Raw genomic sequence first — 20,251 nt, forward strand, 5'->3', positions numbered from 1 at the left:
TGTATGGTTTGAAATCGTCATTTATTATCACACTGGCATTTAATTATCACTAAACTGTAAGTGTTAATGTAAAGTGAAAATAACAAAACCAGTCATTATGACTTGTGAACGGATATCATTCACGTCTTTCTATACTAAAAACACAGAGTGTTAATTTCTCCGGGAGACAGTGAACGTCCCTCGCTACAGCTCCAGCGCTCCTCTACTGAGCCAATGCAGGTCACGTGAAAAATGATCCAAAGACTCGTACCCGCAGACCCAGTACGGAAATGAACGAATCATTTCTGCTTCCTTGACTGAGCCTATGGAACAGTCCCGATGCGCAGTCCCCCCCCCCCCCCCCCGATGAAATGAACGAATTACTCGAAAAAAGATTCGTTCATTTTACTGAACGAGATTGAAAGAACCGAGTCGGTAAAATGATCCGAACTTCCCAACACTATTGCACATTGAACATGACCCAGTCGAGTTTGTACCTATGCTTTTAGCTCTGCATTAAATTCACACCTCAGTTTACTAACAATGCTCAAGATGACATTGTCAAATAATCTATTTTGCAGGTATTTTCCGTGGTGCTATGGGTTAAGGTCAGGGTAATGTCAGCCTGTTAACATTTTCATCATGGCACAAAAAATTATTAAAAGCACAGCTAAAGCTAATGGAAACATCAGTGTTTCAGGTATTTAAACTAAAGTATGAGACAAATTACAATTTCAGCTAGATAATGAAGTTAAGTATGAAGTCAAATCTGTGCCAAACTTCAAGACAATACATCCAATCGCTGTACAAACACTTCACTTGAAGGCACATTCCAACTGCGCTACAGGTAAAGTCAGGGATCCTGAAATCATCTCTCAATAAGGAACCATTCATGTCTGTACAAAAATCAATCCATCCACTAGTGGTTGAGATATTTCACAGCTTTAAGTGAATATTTGAATCTGCTGCTAAACCTGCAACAAGCTCAACTGCAGCACAATCGCTCTAATCTGCAAAACTGAAAGAAAAATAATAATCTTAAAAACGTAAAATGCAGGCTTTACACCCGATTCACTTTTTTCTTGCATTTTAATTTAGATTAATGTGTAATGTTTTAGATACTGCCGACATTCATCATGTCTCTCATTTGTCCTCAGAATCACCTTGTCGTTACTTCAACTAGAAATAGTGCATTTGTTACTGCTCACAATGACATAGACCTGTTGCAATAAAGTAAAAATGAAAAACAAGATTTACAGGATATGAACGTAAGGCTGAATAAGAACACTGTGTACATTTTGCATAATTATGACATGCAGCCTCCCTCACTCGACTGGACACCTCTCTTTCTTTCCTTAAATAATTATTTGCTTTGGACCATTGCATTTTGAAGATCAATCCGTCCAGTTTAAATGATGTTGGATGCATGATGCAACATGTCTATGCTTGATTGATCGTGCAAAAAAGACAGTCTATATCTCTGCATCAGCAGTCTTTGACTCTGGCAGCAATGTAATGGCAAAGTGAATCCTCTACAACTCCCTCCGTGCATTAATCCGTCTCTAGGGTGCCCTTAGTGCTACATGCACGTACCCAGGTTGTCCTTGGCAGACGATATGAGCTGTGTGGACTAAATTTCTCTCTTGCCCCTCTTTCCTCACCTAACTGTTTTTCCTGTCTTCTCTCTCACTGATCTGACTGAGGGGAATAACTGAGTGTCACAAATCCCTGGGTGTCTCTTCCCCCTCTGTGGCTGAAGCTTTATGGTTCCCCCATGTTTGAAGTGGTTACACCCAAGGGAAATTGCATGTGGAGGCACAGTATAACCATCTGTATGATGCAGCTGGACATGGCCTTTTTCCAGGATAATCCCAGCCAGCTGCCACATTTTCCATGGCAAGATTTTGAGTGCAAGTTACAAAGAATTATTGTAATTCCTCGTGGCTTTTATTAGTAGAATTCAACCATTAATAGGTTGCAAACAACCTTCATGGAAAATAGCTGTTTGACTGCACTTATACAACTCTATGGCTATTTATACCTCAGGAGTAAACACTTTATGGTTTGCCTCCAAGTCACCTACTGTATTTGAACAACACACACGCACACACACATTTGTACAGCTATTTTAGTGAGGACACTCATAGGCATAATGCATTCCCTAGCCCCCTACCCTAACCATCCAAACTAAAGGCCTAACCCTAAAACCAAGTCTAAACCGCAAACAGTCCATTTAAGGGAGGTCACAAACTGAGGACCGGCCAAAAGGGACTCACTTTTCTAAAATGTCCTCACTTTGTAGGTTACAGGCCCAAACTAGTCCTCACAAAGATAGCTGTACAAGAGCCCGCGCAAATACACACAGTTTGTGTTTGCTGACATACAGAGACAAACTAATATTCACACTCATGTGTAACTATGAACCCACGTTGCATGTGTTTGGACTATAAAAGGATGAGAAAACCCACACAAACATGAGAACATGCACTGCACCACTGGACCACCAGGCCGCCCACATTTCCCATGATGAAACAGGAATTTGCTTTTTAGACTGTTTAATATATTTTTCTTTTCACCATGGGTGGTGGGTGATCTGATGATCTTAACTTATGATTAGAAGATGTCCATGATTAACGATCAAGTGAATCAAAGAGTATTGTGACATTTTAAGAAATATACACTTGCGTAAACCCAATTATGTCCCTCACAAACCAACAGAATGATTTCCAACAGGAGAGCGGTGCTGACTGGCCGAATTGTATCCTATGTCTCTGTCGTACATGCTTTATGTGTTACATATTTGGAAAAAACTGGTTCAAGCAGAATGGCAGATGAGGAAGTGGTAACAAAAATGATGTGTTGCAAGGGATTGGATTTGCACAGTCGAAATATTTCTCAAAGCTAAGTTGAATTTAAAATTTGTCAGGTAACGGTCAGCAAGACAAATCCATTCAGCCACTGTAAAGAGAAAACATCTGAATAAACCTGTCGCCAGTCACTACGTTTACATGATGGCATAAACCCGATTTCGGCTGAAGCCCGGTTTCTCTATCCATGGGGGGTTAACTGCTCTATCTCAGGGTACATGGCACTGAGAAATCCGACTCTTGTCCGAAAGCATTTCATACCCCGCTACGATAGGTGGCGCTGTTTTCATTACAGCTAGTGGTGTTACAGCCATTTCCGCTTGACCTCGTCACCACTAACAACAACAGCCTTCAACTCAGCATGCGAGAAAAATGACGAACGGAGAGCAAGGTGAAGCTACGTCCCTCTACATGATGTTGTGCATGTTTACTCTAGGAGTACTGCGAATGCGAACGGCGCATTTGATTAGAATGGTTTGTTTGTTTGTTTTTGCCGGCCGGCAACCGGGCAGCGACATTTTATCTAACTGTCGACTTCCGGGTCACGGCCAGGGAGGGAGGGAGGGGGGGGGCAGGATCTCAAGCATGCGCAAAGACGTCATCTCCAGTTGTTGTCTAGCTTCCAGAGTTACATGCGCGCGTTGTCCGATATACAGCCAAATCCGATCTACTTATCTGGGGGTGGTTATCCGACTTCAGTCGGACACAAGAAATCTAGATTTGTGGAGTTACATGACATGGATCTTCGATTGAAACCGGACAACGCCAGAAATCAGGTTTCAATCGGACACATGTAACCGCAGTGAGTGTTTCACTTGGGTCAACACAACCTTACTCATCTGTTTCTCACAAGGTCCCGAAACATAAACAGTTATCATCAACTAACATATTAGCACACAATGGGAGCTGATTCCACAGAATAGGTGGCAGCGTTAACACTTCGAGCCGAGACACTACAGCAGGTACGGCTGCCACTCTTTTCTCACAGTTGTAACACGAAAGCCTGACAGACATTAAGTAAAGAGCTCTCCACAGGGCTGAGTCTTAACACTACACAGTGGAAAACACACTTGAGTCACACATTAAGTGTTGTTTTAAATCTCTGATGGTAACTGTTCTGTGAAAGCATTTGCACTGCTCTCCAGCTAATGCGTTCTCAGAATGACTCATTAAAGTCTTCATAAAAAACTTAAGACCAATGACACGGAACTTTAATTACAGGCAGTGGTATTACTGCAGCTTTTGTTAAACTTACATCTCATGCTTTTATTGGATGTAAGACGAAGCGTCACATCCAACCAACGCTTAGACCAAGGTCATACATAGACACACACACACACAAGCACACACACGCAAACACTGATGATGATTACTTGAGTGATGCATCAACCAATTTCACACCCAACAAATGCAAGTCTTTTGGTTAGACTGCGAAGAACAAAAGCATTTCCTGCAAACTGTGTGTACCTCAGCAGAGAGTAGAATAAGTATTACTAAAAGACAATCATTTAGTCATGACAACATGCACATACAGTACACCAGCACACATTCACACAAGTACACACATGCGAGGATTTCTTTCTCCACACACCTCGTTCAAGTGATTTCCCAGAGGGGCTTTAAGGAGCTGGGAGCTGTTGACATGTCCTCTCTCTCAGTAGCTGTGTCAGAGCTCTGGTACAATTACCAAAGCCAACAAGAGGAAGTGTTAAAGGGGTTTACAGCCATCAGCCGTCAACGTTTAGAAAAGGACATGGGGCAAGAGAAACAGAAGTGATACTCTGTGTTGATAATTTACATAAGGGAAAGCGGCTGTCCTGAAAAAAAAAACATGCAAACACGAGTAAGATTGACATTACAACGATCTTTTGTTGTCTCCTCCTCTCAGTCCTGATACAGCACCGTCTAACTACAGTTCATATCGCAGTCCCATTCCTGGCATGCTGGCAACACTATGCAGACAAATTCATTAGGCGGGGTATAGAACAAAAGCGGAGACGCAGCAGTAATTTGCTGCAAGTCATTCAGGTACTTACTGATTGTTCTCCACTGTGCAGCGCTGGAGGAGGCGATTCAATCTGAAGACCTCCTTCAAGCAAATTCAAAAAGGATGGATTCAGCCCTGCGCCTCATGACTGAGGGATGAAACAACTTACAGGCTAAGCTGTGCACCACTTGAGGCTGAGAGGAAGTCATTCTCAGACAGAGAGTTGGTATAGGCCTCACATAAAGTCACAGCAGTCAGAATCACTTTAATGATACGGATGGGAAATTTGAGCCCTTTTCAGACATGAAATATGGAAAATCTGGGTTTTGACTTTGCCTTTCAGAAAGGAAGAACTCAGCAGGAGATTCTCTGCACGGAGACGTTCATAATAACAGGAACATCCGAGTAGGCAGGCGAGGGGTAGCGCAGGAAGTAACACATTAATTCCACAATGGTGATTAGGTGTCTTTGTTTACAGCTAATCAACACTGGCGTCAGCCCCTCTCAACAATAGCTCTATCTCGAATCTCGAATCTCGTTGACATCTTCGTCAGTATCTTCTACGTGTATAGCTCCTTTTTTGTTGTTTTTCTGTTTTGTGCCTGTCAAGTGTAAACATCATCGTCGCACACTCTCACTCACAGTGAATCCTCAAGGTAATCTCCTGTTGTATTCTCACATGGGTTCATTCGGACACTATCCACTATAGAGTTTTTCTAAAAGAAGCTGGCCTGAGAAACTCTGGAGAATGTCCGCAGCAACTGACTTGGACATTTGCAATCTCACAAACAGCCACTCCAGAGAATATCAGGAGTTCACTGCATATGTAGAAGCAGCTCGTGACACCTGTTTTTCATCCTGAGAAATTAAAGGATATTACCCAGAGTTCAGTGCATGTCCGAAAGCAGCGTGGGTGTCATTTGCCAAACATACTTTTCTTTAGTCAAAAGTGAAAATCTTTAAAATCACATGTTTCGATCCAACCTATCATCAAAAAAACACGACGCTATTCAATTTGCAATGAATGTTCAAACAATGAATAAAGCTGTAAATCCTCTTATCTGAGGAAACTGGATCCAGACATTTTTTGCTGATGATTAATCAATACACAGAGACATTGCTGGCCCATCTCCTATCCACAGACTAATCAATTAATCAGGAATAACTAACTGTATGTGTCTGGCTGCTCTAATCCCCAAAGAAACAAAAAGAATCCCGTGAAATACTTGGACCAGACCCCTTTGGATTTTCCTCCAGCGTCCCTGATGGGACCCCGGACCACAGCTTACACAGCACCACAGTTAAACCCATAGATGAATATCCACTGCAAGGCAGCACCATCATCTCATGTCAGGTGCATGACACATTGTTACTGCAGCGTCCAGTCTCACGCTACAAAGTGCCCTCTATGTGTAAAGTGATACAAAAAAAAAAAAAAATTCCAGAGCAACAACCTGCAGAGGATGCAATGTCCCCACGTGCCCGCGCCTGAGCAACAATAAAACCCGTGCACAAGGGGAGATGCAGCTTCACTTCCACACGCACACGGCACAGACCCACACGCACGGCAATTGACATGATCTTTAAAGTTTCACTCACCCAGAGACGAGTGCTGGGGGGGGGCGATCGAGCCCCTTCTGATCGCTCCGGTCCCAGGGATGGGTAGGGGAGGGATGTCCCGCTCGGTGCCGAGGTGGTGGATTCCCTCTCTGCGCGCACTCACACGCACGCACTCACTCGCACGCATCCGAGAGACGTGTGGCGGAATCAGCTGCTGACCCGAGGTGTCGGTCCCGTGTCTCACACCCTGTCTTCCGGATCGCACGAGCGGATCAGCCCACTCCGGCCCCCCCAGGCCGAGGCAGACACCCAGCGGCTGAGCGTGCGCACAGCTGGACGGGGCTGTTGTTGCAGCGTGCACGCAAACAGCTGGAAACACACACAGTGACTGACAGGGTTTGTCTCACGTCGACAGCACAGACACACACACACAGACACACACACACACACACACAGACACACACACACACACAGATAATAACCCCAACTTTTATTATTCGACATGGGATGAATCCATGGGTCCTAAGACCCGCCATGTTCCTGCACCATGCGCCATGTAGCCTGCCATCACTGAGGATGGAACCGACAGCTTCATCTCGCACAGTGCCTCGTCATGCATGTAGAGATGTACAGTTTACAACCATGGGTGACTCGTTGTTATCAAGTCTCCTGCACTGTGCAAGTGGAAATGAACAGGAAGTCAATTCAAGGGGTAAATGTGAAGCTAGCGCCTCTAGTGGCCATATTCCTCCCTCTCGTATTCAATTGTAAAAAGGGAGTCTGAGTAATTAGTGAGGATAAGCAGAGGTCATTACTGACAGCAGAGGCTAATGGTTTAATCTCAGCCCACAGAACATGCTGTATGCACCTAATCCATCAACCAGGGTCACCAAAATTAATATCAGCCCTAATGTATGTTTAAACGTTGTGTCTCTGAGGGATTGTTGCAGGCAGATATTTATGTCAGGACGGGCTCCTCCTTAAACTTAGATGTAAGATGAGAATCGAGGAACACTCCCCGCTCAGCAGGTGAAGATGTCAGTCTATTGGCTGAATCTGCACGTGCACGTACAATGATGCATGTGCACAGTAGAACATCCAAGTGAAGTAACAATATCTGGACGATCTTTTTTTATTATAATCACCTTATCATTTTGGGCAGTGTGAAAGCAAAAATACAGCATTGTATGATACAATCAAACCACACCCTTTACAATCCAAATTCCGTCCCCAATCCACCCTTCCCTGCACCATGGCTATTGGTGACAAAAGGGAAATTATTACGGATAGAGTAGAAAATGTACAAATAGAAAGCAATAACAAAAGAAACTAAACTTTAGATATTGCTTTTAACCGCATTCAACCAAGTCAGAGTAAGCCTATCACCCTCTTACTGTTCGATGACAAGACAACTTTGGTAAACCCCATACTTTGCAACTGCTCGAGTGACATGATGGATTATGACATGGGGCCCCTGACAAATGTAGCTCAACGAAACGTAGCATGTGCTGGACCCCAAGTTAGGTGACAAATGTCACATAATACATACTGGGTTAATGTGCACAGTAAAGATCCCAATAACTATTTGATTAAAATTCAATTCTTAGTATTCATACTATTCAGAGGAAATGATTAAGATTTTTCTTTGAGAAAAATACTGGTTTAAACTTTAATGGATCATTGATTGCTTTCTAAGAATCCCTGCTTTTACTGGACATTCACTTTATCGATGAAATGCAGCATTTTGTGACAAAACAAGTTTTCCCAAACTTTCCCTATGATCTATAAAAACGAAACAATCTGTTCCCGACTTCAAAAGAACAAGAAATGATCAAACAAGTACAAGCAAAACAACATCAGCTGCATCTGCTCATCAGACAGTGACACCCACAAAACTGTCGCCCCCTCATTTTTCTTTATGAACAGCAGCTATTCAATTCAACACAAGTTTGCATTTCTCCTAAAGTCGTAAAATCTCACCACATAACTTAAATCCTTAAAGCAACGGACATGATAATTAACCATTTAAAAGCTTATTTGGTTTCCAAGGTTTCATATCAGTGAAACCATTAATCCATTATTATAAATGTATGAATACAGTATATATGTTTGACTGTTTGAAAAAAATTCATAAGTCACATTAGAAAGGGATTCTCCCATATTTAGTGACACCAAAATACTTCAAATGCCTACAGACTCATCTGTCAGTCTAACAGTATTTGGAGGGGGGCCAACTCTAGACAGTGACACCCACAAAACTGTCGCCCCTTCGTTTTTCTTTATGAACAGCAGCTATTCAATTCAACACAAGTTTGCATTTCTCCTCAAGTCGTAAAATCATACCAAATAACTTAAAACCTTAAAGCAACGGACATAATAATGAACCATTTAAAAGCTTAATTGGTTTCCAAGGTTTCATAACAGTGTCAAATAATGACAAATATTTATGTGTCATGTTTTGAAACTTCAAAGTGAAAACCATAACTTAAAAAAATATCCCTAGTGAACCCAGAACGTTTTATTGGGCTACATTACACACACACCTTACAGCTGTTCACACCTTAAGGTCAAGGTATTCATATGAAACCATTAATCCATTTTTATAAATGTATGAATACAGTATATATGTTTGACTGTTTGAAAATAATTCATAAGTCACATTAGAAAGGGATTCTCCCATATTTAGTGACACCAAAATACTTCAAATGCCTACAGACTCATCTGTCAGTCTAACCGTATTTGGAGGGGGGCCAACTTTAGACCTCTGCTTTGTAAGCAAAAGGTTTTGTATATAAGGGGCCCTGCAGACACCTACAGAGTTTGTGGACTGGTGAGGCTCCCATCTCTGGTGAGGACATCTACTATTGAGTGTTGTAACATTCACATGTAATCCTCATATTATAAATTAGTTTAAAATATATGTAATGTAAAAGTGCAAAGATGTATGAAGTTACATTAAGTGCAAACTGTGCTTTTGGTTGTTTCTTCCTTTTAACTTTGTTAATATTTAATTATATTGTATTTTGTACAGTTCATGTCCTGCTCTAAAATACTTCCTTTTTGACAGGATTCTGGAATATAGCATTATTTTCTCAAAGGGAAAGGGGAAGGTATGTGTGGATTTTTTCAATTGATTGATGGGCTTATTTACATATGTACAGGGAAGGTGTGTATTAGTCAGTTTGTCAATGGCCCCGAATGTTATTCGTCCAGTTTGGATAAAACCAATGTAATGGTTAGTGTAAAAACCTGTACCAAGCCGAGGGCCATCTGTAGTTGTGAAAATACATTCTTTGCAATAGAAAAGCAAACAGTTCAGTAAAAAAAAATAAACAATGCACTTTGCTAGTGGTGTAATTTAAGATTTTTGTTTTTTGACATTCTACACAGACATAAACCGCCGTCATGAGTACGGACGCAGAAATGGCCTTATACGGCAAAGCAGCCATTTACCTGCGTAAGCCAGAGAGGGAGAGAATTGAGGCTCAAAACGCACCTTTTGATGCCAAGACTGCCTGCTATGTGGCCGATGCCAAAGAGCTGTACTTGAAGGGAACAATCATGAAGAAGGATGGTGGCAAAGTCACCGTCAAACTCCTGCTGGACCAGGAGGTTTGTATCATAAAATAAAACTTAACTGAAAGTAAAGTATGTGTTCTCAGTTGTAATTGCAACCAATGTCCTGTTGCAGGAGAAGGTATATAAAGAAGAAGACGTCCATCCAATGAACCCTCCCAAGTACGACAAAATTGAGGACATGGCCATGATGACCCATCTCAACGAAGCCTCTGTCCTGTATAACCTCAAGGAGCGTTATGCAGCATGGATGATCTACGTAAGACTATCTTTAAAGTGCAATAAGTTATATTGAAATCAAAAACTAAACATGGAGTTAACTGTTTATCTCTATGTTCACTTTCAGACCTACTCTGGGTTGTTCTGTGCCACTGTTAACCCTTACAAATGGCTCCCAGTGTACGATCCTGAAGTTGTAAGTGCCTACAGAGGCAAGAAGCGTATGGAGGCTCCACCCCATATCTTCTCCGTCTCTGACAACGCTTATCAGTTCATGCTATGTGGTATGTCCATATTGTAGAATTTGTATACAGTATACAGAATAATGTTTCACTGAAGGAAATGTGTTTAATTCATTTGGTTTCTATGTTTACAGATAGGGAGAACCAGTCTGTCTTGATCACGTAAGTTCATATCTGTAGATTTTTTTTGAGAGTCAAATATGTTGAGCAAATTCTAATGAGTCTGTTTTTCATACCCAGTGGAGAATCTGGTGCTGGAAAGACTGTGAACACGAAACGTGTAATCCAGTACTTCGCCACAATCGCAGTGGCAGGAGGAGACAAAAAGAATCAGGGCGAAAAAAAGTATCAGGTATGTTGTGATGACATCATTGAGCCCAAGTAAAGTAGAGTATATGTTCAGCAAGAAAGTTATTTTCTGATTTAATTTCGAAACTTGGATTACAGGGGTCACTGGAGGATCAGATTATTGCAGCCAATCCCCTGCTGGAGGCCTACGGTAATGCCAAAACTGTGAGGAATGACAACTCATCTCGCTTTGTAAGTATGGGGTTATTTTATACAGACTAAATTCTTGTTAGACATTGGTTATGTGGGGAGATTACAACAATTTCTATCTTCTAAACAGGGTAAATTCATCAGAATCCATTTCGGCACAACTGGCAAACTGGCCAGTGCTGACATTGAGACATGTAAGTAATAATCCTCATAGCAAGTGTAGAAGACTGAAATTCAGAACTGACCAGGTTGTGACTGATGATCAACATTTGTAGATCTGCTGGAGAAGTCAAGAGTGACATACCAGCTTTCTGCTGAGAGAGGCTACCACATCTTCTACCAGATGATGACAGACCACATACCGGGGATCATTGGTAAGCAGATTGAGACTTGCACAATTGTAAATGTACATGAGAGTTATACGGTGAAAAACTCCAACTAAACTTTTTTTGATTTTAAGAAATGGCACTCATCTCAACCAACCCCTACGACTTCCCCTTGATCAGCATGGGTCAGATCACTGTGGCCAGCATTGATGACAAAGTTGAGGTGGAAGCCACTGATGTGAGTGATCGAGGTTTTAATATTTGACATATTGCAATCATCTGATGTTTATCATATCTAAATTAATCTTATGAATGTATTTTCCAAAGTGGAGATGTTTTGTAAAAAAAGAAATCTTCTGAACACAGAATGCTATTGATATCCTGGGCTTCACTGCTGAGGAGAAGATGGCCATCTACAAGATGACTGGTGCTGTGCTCCACCACGGTAACATGAAGTTCAAGCAAAAGCAGCGTGAGGAGCAGGCTGAACCCGATGGCACAGAAGGTGACTATTTGATATCATATCAAAGTGAACAACAGAAGTTCTCAATCACACTGGTTTTGTTTTATCATGAACACACATATATACAATACTACATAATTAATAATAAAACCATTTTCAGATGCTGACAAGGTTGCTTACCTGTTGGGTCTGAACTCCGCTGACATGCTGAAGGGTCTGTGCTATCCCAGAGTGAAGGTCGGAAATGAGTTTGTCACCAAGGGACAGACTGTACCTCAGGTAAAGTAGTCACAATGGTTTCATTGGGTTGTATTTTGAAAGTAACTTTTATAATTGTGTTTTAAAATTTGTTATATTTGAACTTATTCCAAAAATATGTAATTATGCATTTAACAATTATGCACATATGTGCTGTGTATTATTAAGTGAATGAATATCGCATACATTATTTTCGACGAAATTAATTCAAACTAAAATTAAGTTTATTTCATTTATCTCATTAAACAGGCAACAGATAGACATTATTTTTATTTGATTGGTGGTCTGAATTTCAAGATGCATTAATTATGGATAAAATAAATAATGTGAAAGGTTAATAAGGGAAGGGAATATCCAACATTGATGTAACAGGCAACCGCTTGCGAATTAATTTGCCAAGACTGATAAATAGTGAGGTTATATCAATGATTTAAAGATTGTTCTGGGAAGTGTCCAAAAAACGTATAATCAATGCAGCTTAAGTCAAAACAAATATCATCTTCTTTTCTGTAGGCGAACAACTCAGTGACTGCCCTCGCCAAGTCCATCTATGAGAGGATGTTCTTGTGGATGGTCATCCGTATCAACCAGATGTTGGACACTAAGCAGCAGAGGAATTACTATATTGGTGTTCTGGATATTGCCGGCTTTGAAATCTTTGATGTAAGCTACATACACTGCAACTCATTATTAAAATATGACAAACCCTTTCCTGTTGTCTACGAGCAATCAGGCTGATTATGTGTCACCTCACAGTTCAACACCTTGGAGCAACTGTGCATCAACTTCACCAATGAGAAACTGCAACAGTTCTTCAACCACACCATGTTCGTCCTGGAGCAAGAGGAGTACAAGAAGGAGGGTATTATCTGGGAGTTCATTGACTTCGGTATGGACTTGGCCGCCTGCATTGAGCTGATTGAAAGGGTAAACACCAATTGTATGATTCTATTGTATGTAATTCTCCTAAAAAACACCAGTCACTTCATGATATACTTTATCTCTCTGTACTTTCATCTAGCCCATGGGCATCTTCTCCATCCTTGAAGAGGAGTGCATGTTCCCTAAGGCTGATGACACATCCTTCAAGAATAAGCTCTATGATCAGCATCTTGGCAAAAACAAAGCATTTGAGAAGCCAAAACCTGCAAAGGGCAAGGCTGATGCCCACTTCGCCCTGGTGCACTATGCTGGTACAGTGGACTACAATATCAGTGGCTGGCTGGACAAGAACAAGGACCCCCTGAATGAGTCTGTTCTGCAGCTGTACCAGAAGTCATCAGTGAAACTGCTGGCTCTCCTGTATCCACCTGTTGTTGAGGGTATGACACACAATTAACTGGTCAATTAAAACATATTTTAATATTGTATTACTCTTTATTAAATGTAGCAAGTTGTCTCTGTATGTATTCAGTTTCTCAAAAAAATAATTCTACTTGAAATGATCAACAGAGGCTACAAAGAAGGGAGGCAAGAAGAAGGGAGGCTCTATGCAGACTGTGTCTTCACAGTTTAGGGTAAGCTTTGGCATTGTAAACCAAGAAATAGCATCACACATTACGTTATACACAAAACTAACTAACTATTTTGCATCTACAGGAAAACTTGGGCAAGCTGATGACTAACTTGAGGAGCACCCATCCTCACTTTGTGCGTTGTCTGATTCCCAATGAGACAAAGGTTCCAGGTAAGATTTGAACTCTTTGGGAAATGGCTTATTTTTTTGTCAGTAGGGTTTCAGTTCACTACTGGTTCAATGAGGAGTATAACTATTCACAAAAACTAATGATGAAATTTCTTATAAAATAGGTTTGATGGAGAACTTCCTGGTCATCCACCAGCTGAGGTGTAACGGTGTGCTGGAGGGTATCAGAATCTGCAGGAAAGGTTTCCCCAGCAGAATCCAATATGGTGACTTCAAGCAGAGGTACCAATGACTTTATTTATGACATCCAAAAATGTTGTCACAAACTCCAAAAAATACTTACAGAGACCTTTGTATTAAAGGTACAAGGTATTGAATGCCAGTGTCATTCCTGAGGGCCAGTTCATTGACAACAAGAAGGCTTCAGAAAAGCTGCTTGGATCGATTGATGTTAATCATGATGAGTACAGATTTGGACACACAAAGGTAAGAACCATGCTCCCTTGTTTATTGTTGGTATAATTACAAAGGTTGATTTTTCTCATTGATTTTGTTTGTTTGTCTGATAATCAGCATTGTACCTCAACGTTAATTGAATGTTTGAAGTGATTTGGTGTAAAATTAGACCATGTACCTGGATAAATTACTCATCAATGGTATAGTTTCAAAGCCTATATCTTATGTGTACATTTATAAAGCATCTTTGCCTTGCGAGTCTTTAACAATTTAGGATATATTTTCTGTTTATTCAGGTGTTCTTCAAGGCTGGTCTGCTGGGTACCCTTGAGGAGATGAGAGATGAAAAGCTTGCAGCTCTGGTCACAATGACTCAGGCTCTCTGCCGTGCTTACCTCATGAGAAAGGAGTTTGTGAAGATGACGGCAACGAGGCATGTTGTAAACAATAAATTCTGGACACAAAGACATGGGGGAAAAATCAGCAAAAATTTTCATGACAACAATTTCTCCTTCACAGGGAAGCCGTGTATACCGTCCAGTACAACGTGCGCTCATTCATGAATGTCAAACATTGGCCATGGATGAAGGTTTACTACAAGATCAAGCCTCTGCTGAAGACTGCTGAAACTGAGAAGGAGCTGTCTCTGATGAAGGAAAACTATGAAAAGATGACAACTGACTTGGCTACTGCCCTGGCCAAGAAGAAGGAACTAGAGGAGAAGATGGTGTCTCTTCTGCAAGAGAAGAACGATCTGCAGCTCCAAGTGGCATCCGTAAGAAAATCTCATACCGTACCTGCAATTGTTCATGTGTTGTAGGTCAAATAATGATGGGCTCACACTTGATGTACTCATACAATGACACAGGAAGGAGATAATCTCTCAGATGCTGAGGAAAGATGTGAGGGACTTATCAAGAGCAAGATTCAGCTGGAGGCCAAACTCAAAGAAACAACTGAGAGACTTGAGGATGAAGAGGAAATGAATTCTGAGCTTACTGCTAAGAAGAGAAAGCTGGAAGATGAATGTTCTGAGCTCAAGAAGGATATTGACGATCTGGAGCTTACATTGGCCAAGGTGGAGAAGGAGAAACATGCCACTGAGAACAAGGTTCGTAAGTCTAAAAATGTGTAGCATATCAAGTTAATTCATGGTTGCTATGTGTTTAATAACATTTTACTTGCAAACATAGGTTAAGAACCTGACAGAGGAGATGGCCTCTCAAGATGAGAGCATTGCTAAGCTGAGCAAGGAGAAGAAAGCCCTTCAGGAGGCTCATCAACAGACTCTTGATGACCTGCAGGCTGAGGAAGACAAAGTCAACACTCTGACCAAGGCCAAGACAAAGCTTGAGCAGCAAGTCGATGATGTAAGTTTAAAAAGCCACTTAGGTTGACAAAACAAGATTCTTTAGCATAATATTCTCAATCTCAATGTCTCAATGTTCAGCTTGAGGGATCTCTGGAACAAGAGAAGAAACTGCGTATGGACCTTGAGAGAGCCAAGAGGAAGCTTGAGGGAGATCTGAAACTGGCCCAGGAATCCATAATGGATCTTGAGAATGACAAGCAGCAGTCTGATGAGAAACTGAAAAAGTACATTTTCAAATAACCATCATGTTTATAGTAATGTTCAGTAGCATGAATGAACTCTTACTATGAACTTTGTCACTCTCACAGGAAAGACTTTGAAATCAGCCAACTCCTGAGCAAGATTGAGGATGAGCAGTCTATGGGATCTCAGCTTCAGAAGAAGATCAAGGAGCTTCAGGTAATCAACATATTGCTTTAAACACAACACAACATGCTTTCAGGTTTTTGTGTTTCACATTTAATGTTCACTCAACAATAAAACATATACTTGAAACAGGCCCGTACTGAGGAACTGGAGGAGGAGATTGAGGCTGAGCGTGCTGCTCGTGCCAAGGTTGAGAAGCAGAGGGCTGACCTCTCCAGGGAACTTGAGGAGATCAGTGAGAGGCTAGAGGAGGCTGGAGGTGCCACTGCTGCTCAGATTGAGATGAGCAAGAAGCGGGAAGCTGAGTTCCAGAAGCTCCGTCGTGACCTTGAGGAGTCCACTCTGCAGCATGAAGCCACTGCTTCCGCTCTTCGCAAGAAGCAGGCTGACAGCGTTGCTGAGCTGGGAGAGCAGATCGACAACCTCCAGCGTGTCAAGCAGAAGCTTGAAAAGGAAAAGAGTGAATACAAAATGGAGATTGATGACCTGTCCAGCAACATGGAGGCTGTTGCCAAAGCAAAGGTACAAAATAAATGAAATATTGGAGTATTAAATGCATTTTTTATACATTAAAAAAACATTAAATGGCATAATTGTGTTAAAAATGAAATCTTTCTTTTCTGTTCCTTTTTTACTCAAGGGAAATCTTGAAAAGATGTGCCGTACTCTTGAGGACCAATTTAGTGAACTTAAGACCAAGAATGATGAAACTGTTCGTCAAGCGAATGACTTGGGTGCACAGAAAGCCCGTCTCATGACAGAAAATGGTATGCAAATGACAGCCATCTTCAGTTTGACACAGATCAAACAGACACTGACAAGAAACTAATGTTTGATCTTTATTTTCACACAAGGTGAGTTTGGCCGTCAAATTGAAGAGAAAGAGGCTCTTGTCTCCCAGCTGACCAGAGGCAAACAGGCCTACACTCAACAGATCGAAGAGCTGAAGAGACAGATTGAAGAGGAGGTTAAGGTAAGAAAACTCTAACAGGTCCTTGCCTCGTTGAATGAGATTTAAAAGTTTTACACATTCAATAATATTTCTTATTCTAGGCCAAGAATGCTCTTGCCCATGGACTGCAATCAGCCCGCCACGACTGTGACCTTCTGAGGGAACAGTTTGAGGAGGAGCAGGAGGCTAAGGCTGAGTTGCAACGTGGAATGTCCAAGGCCAACAGTGAGGTGGCTCAGTGGAGAACTAAGTATGAAACTGATGCTATTCAGCGCACTGAGGAGCTTGAGGAGTCCAAGTGAGTAACATTCAAACAATTAAATTACCCAATTTTTTCTTTGCATATACTTTGTACATTTAGCTGTGCAACATCAAATAAGTGTCTTTAGTTTATTTTATATATGTAAGAATATCTGTAAAAGTTTACAAGATATTGACATTTTTATTGAGAGAAAATTTGCAAATGTTTCAAAGGAAAAAGCTGGCTCAGCGTCTTCAGGAGGCTGAGGAGCAGATTGAGGCTGTGAACTCCAAGTGTGCTTCTCTGGAGAAAACCAAACAGAGGCTGCAGAGTGAGGTGGAGGACCTCATGATTGATGTGGAGAGGGCTAATGGGCTGGCTGCTAACCTGGACAAGAAGCAGAGGAACTTCGACAAGGTGGCCAATTCATACAAGGTTTTTTTTACTTGTCTTTGTTTTGCAGAATATCTATCTGAACACAATAAATTGTCTTATTTAGGTGTTGGCAGACTGGAAGCAGAAGTATGAGGAGGGTCAGTCAGAGCTTGAGGGAGCTCTGAAGGAAGCTCGTTCTCTTGGCACTGAGCTGTTCAAGATGAAGAACTCTTATGAGGAAGCTCTGGATCAGCTGGAGACCATGAAGCGTGAAAACAAGAACCTGCAACGTGAGTTCCCACCTGACAACAAGAAAAATGTATTCATATTTTTGTGTTTGAGTTCCTACCTGATTGTCTTTGATTATAATCAACACATTTTGTGTTAGTGTTCCTATTTTAGATTTCAAGGCTTGACGATATATAATATGTTTCTTTCTGCAGAGGAGATCTCTGATCTGACTGAACAGATTGGTGAGACTGGCAAGAGCATCCATGAGCTGGAGAAGTCCAAGAAGCAGGTGGAGACAGAGAAATCTGAGATCCAGACAGCTCTTGAGGAGGCTGAGGTATGTTTGTTTTATCAAGGGAGATTTTCTGAGAGGTAAAATATTACAAATCTACGACAATGCAGTATATTGGGCTAAAAGGCTTGAAGGTAAGGTCAAAAATCTTACTCTATGATGTCATCAGGGAACTCTGGAACACGAAGAGTCTAAGATTCTGCGTGTTCAGCTGGAGCTCAACCAGATCAAGGGTGAGGTGGACAGGAAGCTGGCAGAAAAAGATGAGGAGATGGAGCAGATCAAGAGAAACAGCCAGAGGGTGACTGACTCTATGCAGAGCACTCTGGATTCTGAGGTCAGGAGCAGGAACGATGCCCTGAGAATCAAGAAGAAGATGGAGGGAGACCTGAATGAGATGGAGATTCAGCTGAGCCATGCCAATCGCCAGTCGGCTGAGTCCCAGAAGCAGCTGAGGAATGTGCAGGCACAGCTGAAGGTATTGTCAGACATACTGCTGTTGTAAAAACTACAGTATAGTGAGTGCACCTACAGTTCATTTTGAGTTTCATTCGTATATTTTCCTGCATTGCACTAGGATGCTCAACTGCACCTTGATGATGCTGTTAGAGCCGCGGAGGACCTTAAGGAACAAGCTGCTATGGTTGATCGCAGAAACGGTCTGATGGTGGCTGAAATTGAGGAACTTAGAGTCGCTTTGGAACAGACAGAGAGAGGTCGCAAAGTCGCTGAACAGGAGCTGGTGGATGCCAGTGAGCGTGTTGGACTTCTGCACTCTCAGGTGAACAAATATACAGTACTTCAATATATAAAACCAATAAAACGTTTCACTACTGAAATGTTGATTACTTAAGAAACTTCATCTTGTCATGTGATCTTTTTTATTGTGCTTCGGCACTGTTATTTAAATTCTGTTTTCTCTTATTTTTGCTGTAACAAGTGAATTTCCCCGTTGTGTGGATAAATAAAGAAATCTAATCTAATCTAATCCTTTAGAACACAAGCCTTCTGAACACCAAGAAGAAGCTTGAGGCTGACCTGGTTCAGGTCCAGAGTGAAGTTGATGACACTGTTCAGGAAGCAAGGAATGCAGAGGATAAGGCTAAGAAAGCCATCACTGATGTACGCTTAAGTTTTTACTTATTATCAATACTTTCTACTTATCGATTTTTGACATTTCTAAACCAAATATTGTGTTTTCCAGGCTGCCATGATGGCTGAGGAGCTGAAGAAGGAACAGGATACTAGCTCTCACCTGGAGAGGATGAAGAAGAACCTGGAGGTTGCTGTTAAGGACCTGCAGCACCGCCTGGATGAGGCTGAGAACCTGGCCATGAAGGGTGGCAAGAAGCAGCTCCAGAAACTGGAGTCTCGGGTAAGAGAATCATGTTAGAATTATACACATATAAACAAAGTTAAAAAAAAACATCAAAACACTTCTAACGTAAACTGTGAATGCATTTGTCTTTTTTCCAAAAGGTGCGCGAGCTTGAGTCAGAGATTGACGCTGAGCAGAGACGTGGAGCAGATGCTGTTAAGGGTGTCCGCAAGTACGAGAGGAGAGTGAAGGAGCTCACCTACCAGGTAGACTCACTTTGACATTTAATGTGTATAGTACAAAACAAGCAATTATAATTATATACTTCCGTTTAAAACATGCAAATCTATGTGTTTTCAACTACAGACTGAGGAGGACAAGAAAAACGTTTCCAGGCTGCAGGATCTGGTTGACAAGTTGCAGCTCAAGGTGAAGGCCTACAAGAGGCAGTCTGAGGAAGCGGTAAGGGCAAAACATTAATTTTTAAACAATGACAACTCTATACGACATCATATGTCATGTGCAGCATATCTGGTGGTCATTTAACTATTTGCCCTGTATTGTCTTCCAGGAGGAGCAGGCCAATGTCCACCTGTCCAAGTGCAGGAAGGTCCAGCATGAGCTGGAGGAGGCTGAGGAGCGTGCTGACATTGCAGAGTCCCAGGTCAACAAACTGAGAGCCAAGACCCGTGACTCTGGAAAGGTAAATATCTATCGGTCTGGTGTAACAAAAGAACAAAAATTCTGTCATCATTCCTTTACTTTATATGTGAATTTGTAAACTCAGATAGATTAGATTAAAAATTATGTTTATTTTGTATTAGGTTTAAAATTTGAAACTCAGATCAAAATGAATTGTCCCTGAGGCTTATTAAAACTCTACCTAACACCAACCATGTATCTGTTTTACAGGGAAAAGAAGTTGCTGAGTAAAGCACACTGAAGATTTTGCTTTGTTGATTCATATAATAATGAAATGCTGACACAATAAAGATTAAGCTGTTACTCCTAAACGTGCTGTCTTTCAT

The 20,251-nt window shown here is 41.5% G+C and overlaps 2 protein-coding genes across 3 annotated transcripts in view; one reads left to right on the plus strand and one right to left on the minus strand.

Moving 5' to 3' along the window:
- The window catches only part of camkk1a (calcium/calmodulin-dependent protein kinase kinase 1, alpha a), a 70,382-nt gene extending 63,893 nt beyond the window's left edge, over positions 1–6,489 (minus strand). Inside the window, exon 1 of the mRNA XM_061085898.1 lies at positions 6,433–6,489. The gene's annotated coding sequence lies outside the window, so the exon portion shown is untranslated. The remainder of the gene's footprint in view (positions 1–6,432) is intronic.
- A 3,309-nt stretch (positions 6,490–9,798) lies between these two features.
- On the plus strand, positions 9,799–20,156 carry LOC133018886 (myosin heavy chain, fast skeletal muscle-like). Of its 2 annotated transcripts, none has more exons than XM_061085207.1 (39): positions 9,799–10,005; positions 10,085–10,228; positions 10,316–10,472; positions 10,565–10,592; positions 10,671–10,782; positions 10,878–10,970; positions 11,059–11,122; positions 11,204–11,302; positions 11,389–11,492; positions 11,621–11,759; positions 11,878–11,996; positions 12,489–12,638; positions 12,732–12,902; positions 12,997–13,297; positions 13,428–13,492; positions 13,575–13,662; positions 13,785–13,902; positions 13,983–14,106; positions 14,373–14,509; positions 14,596–14,851; positions 14,945–15,187; positions 15,270–15,446; positions 15,527–15,672; positions 15,757–15,847; positions 15,947–16,336; positions 16,455–16,581; positions 16,669–16,787; positions 16,868–17,064; positions 17,241–17,424; positions 17,507–17,672; positions 17,826–17,950; positions 18,075–18,383; positions 18,483–18,686; positions 18,902–19,027; positions 19,110–19,280; positions 19,385–19,489; positions 19,590–19,685; positions 19,795–19,926; positions 20,136–20,156. In XM_061085207.1, the coding sequence occupies exons 1-39, from the start codon at positions 9,799–9,801 to the stop codon at positions 20,154–20,156; spliced, it is 5,805 nt and encodes a 1,934-aa protein (XP_060941190.1). The 2 variants fall into 2 exon arrangements, with proteins under 2 accessions (XP_060941190.1, XP_060941189.1); XM_061085206.1 differs by having other exon boundaries at positions 9,799–9,975; positions 10,043–10,228.
- The last annotated feature ends 95 nt before the right edge of the window (positions 20,157–20,251 follow it).

This window comes from Limanda limanda, chromosome 14, assembly GCF_963576545.1.
Source record: "Limanda limanda chromosome 14, fLimLim1.1, whole genome shotgun sequence".
Lineage (NCBI taxonomy): Eukaryota > Metazoa > Chordata > Actinopteri > Pleuronectiformes > Pleuronectidae > Limanda > Limanda limanda.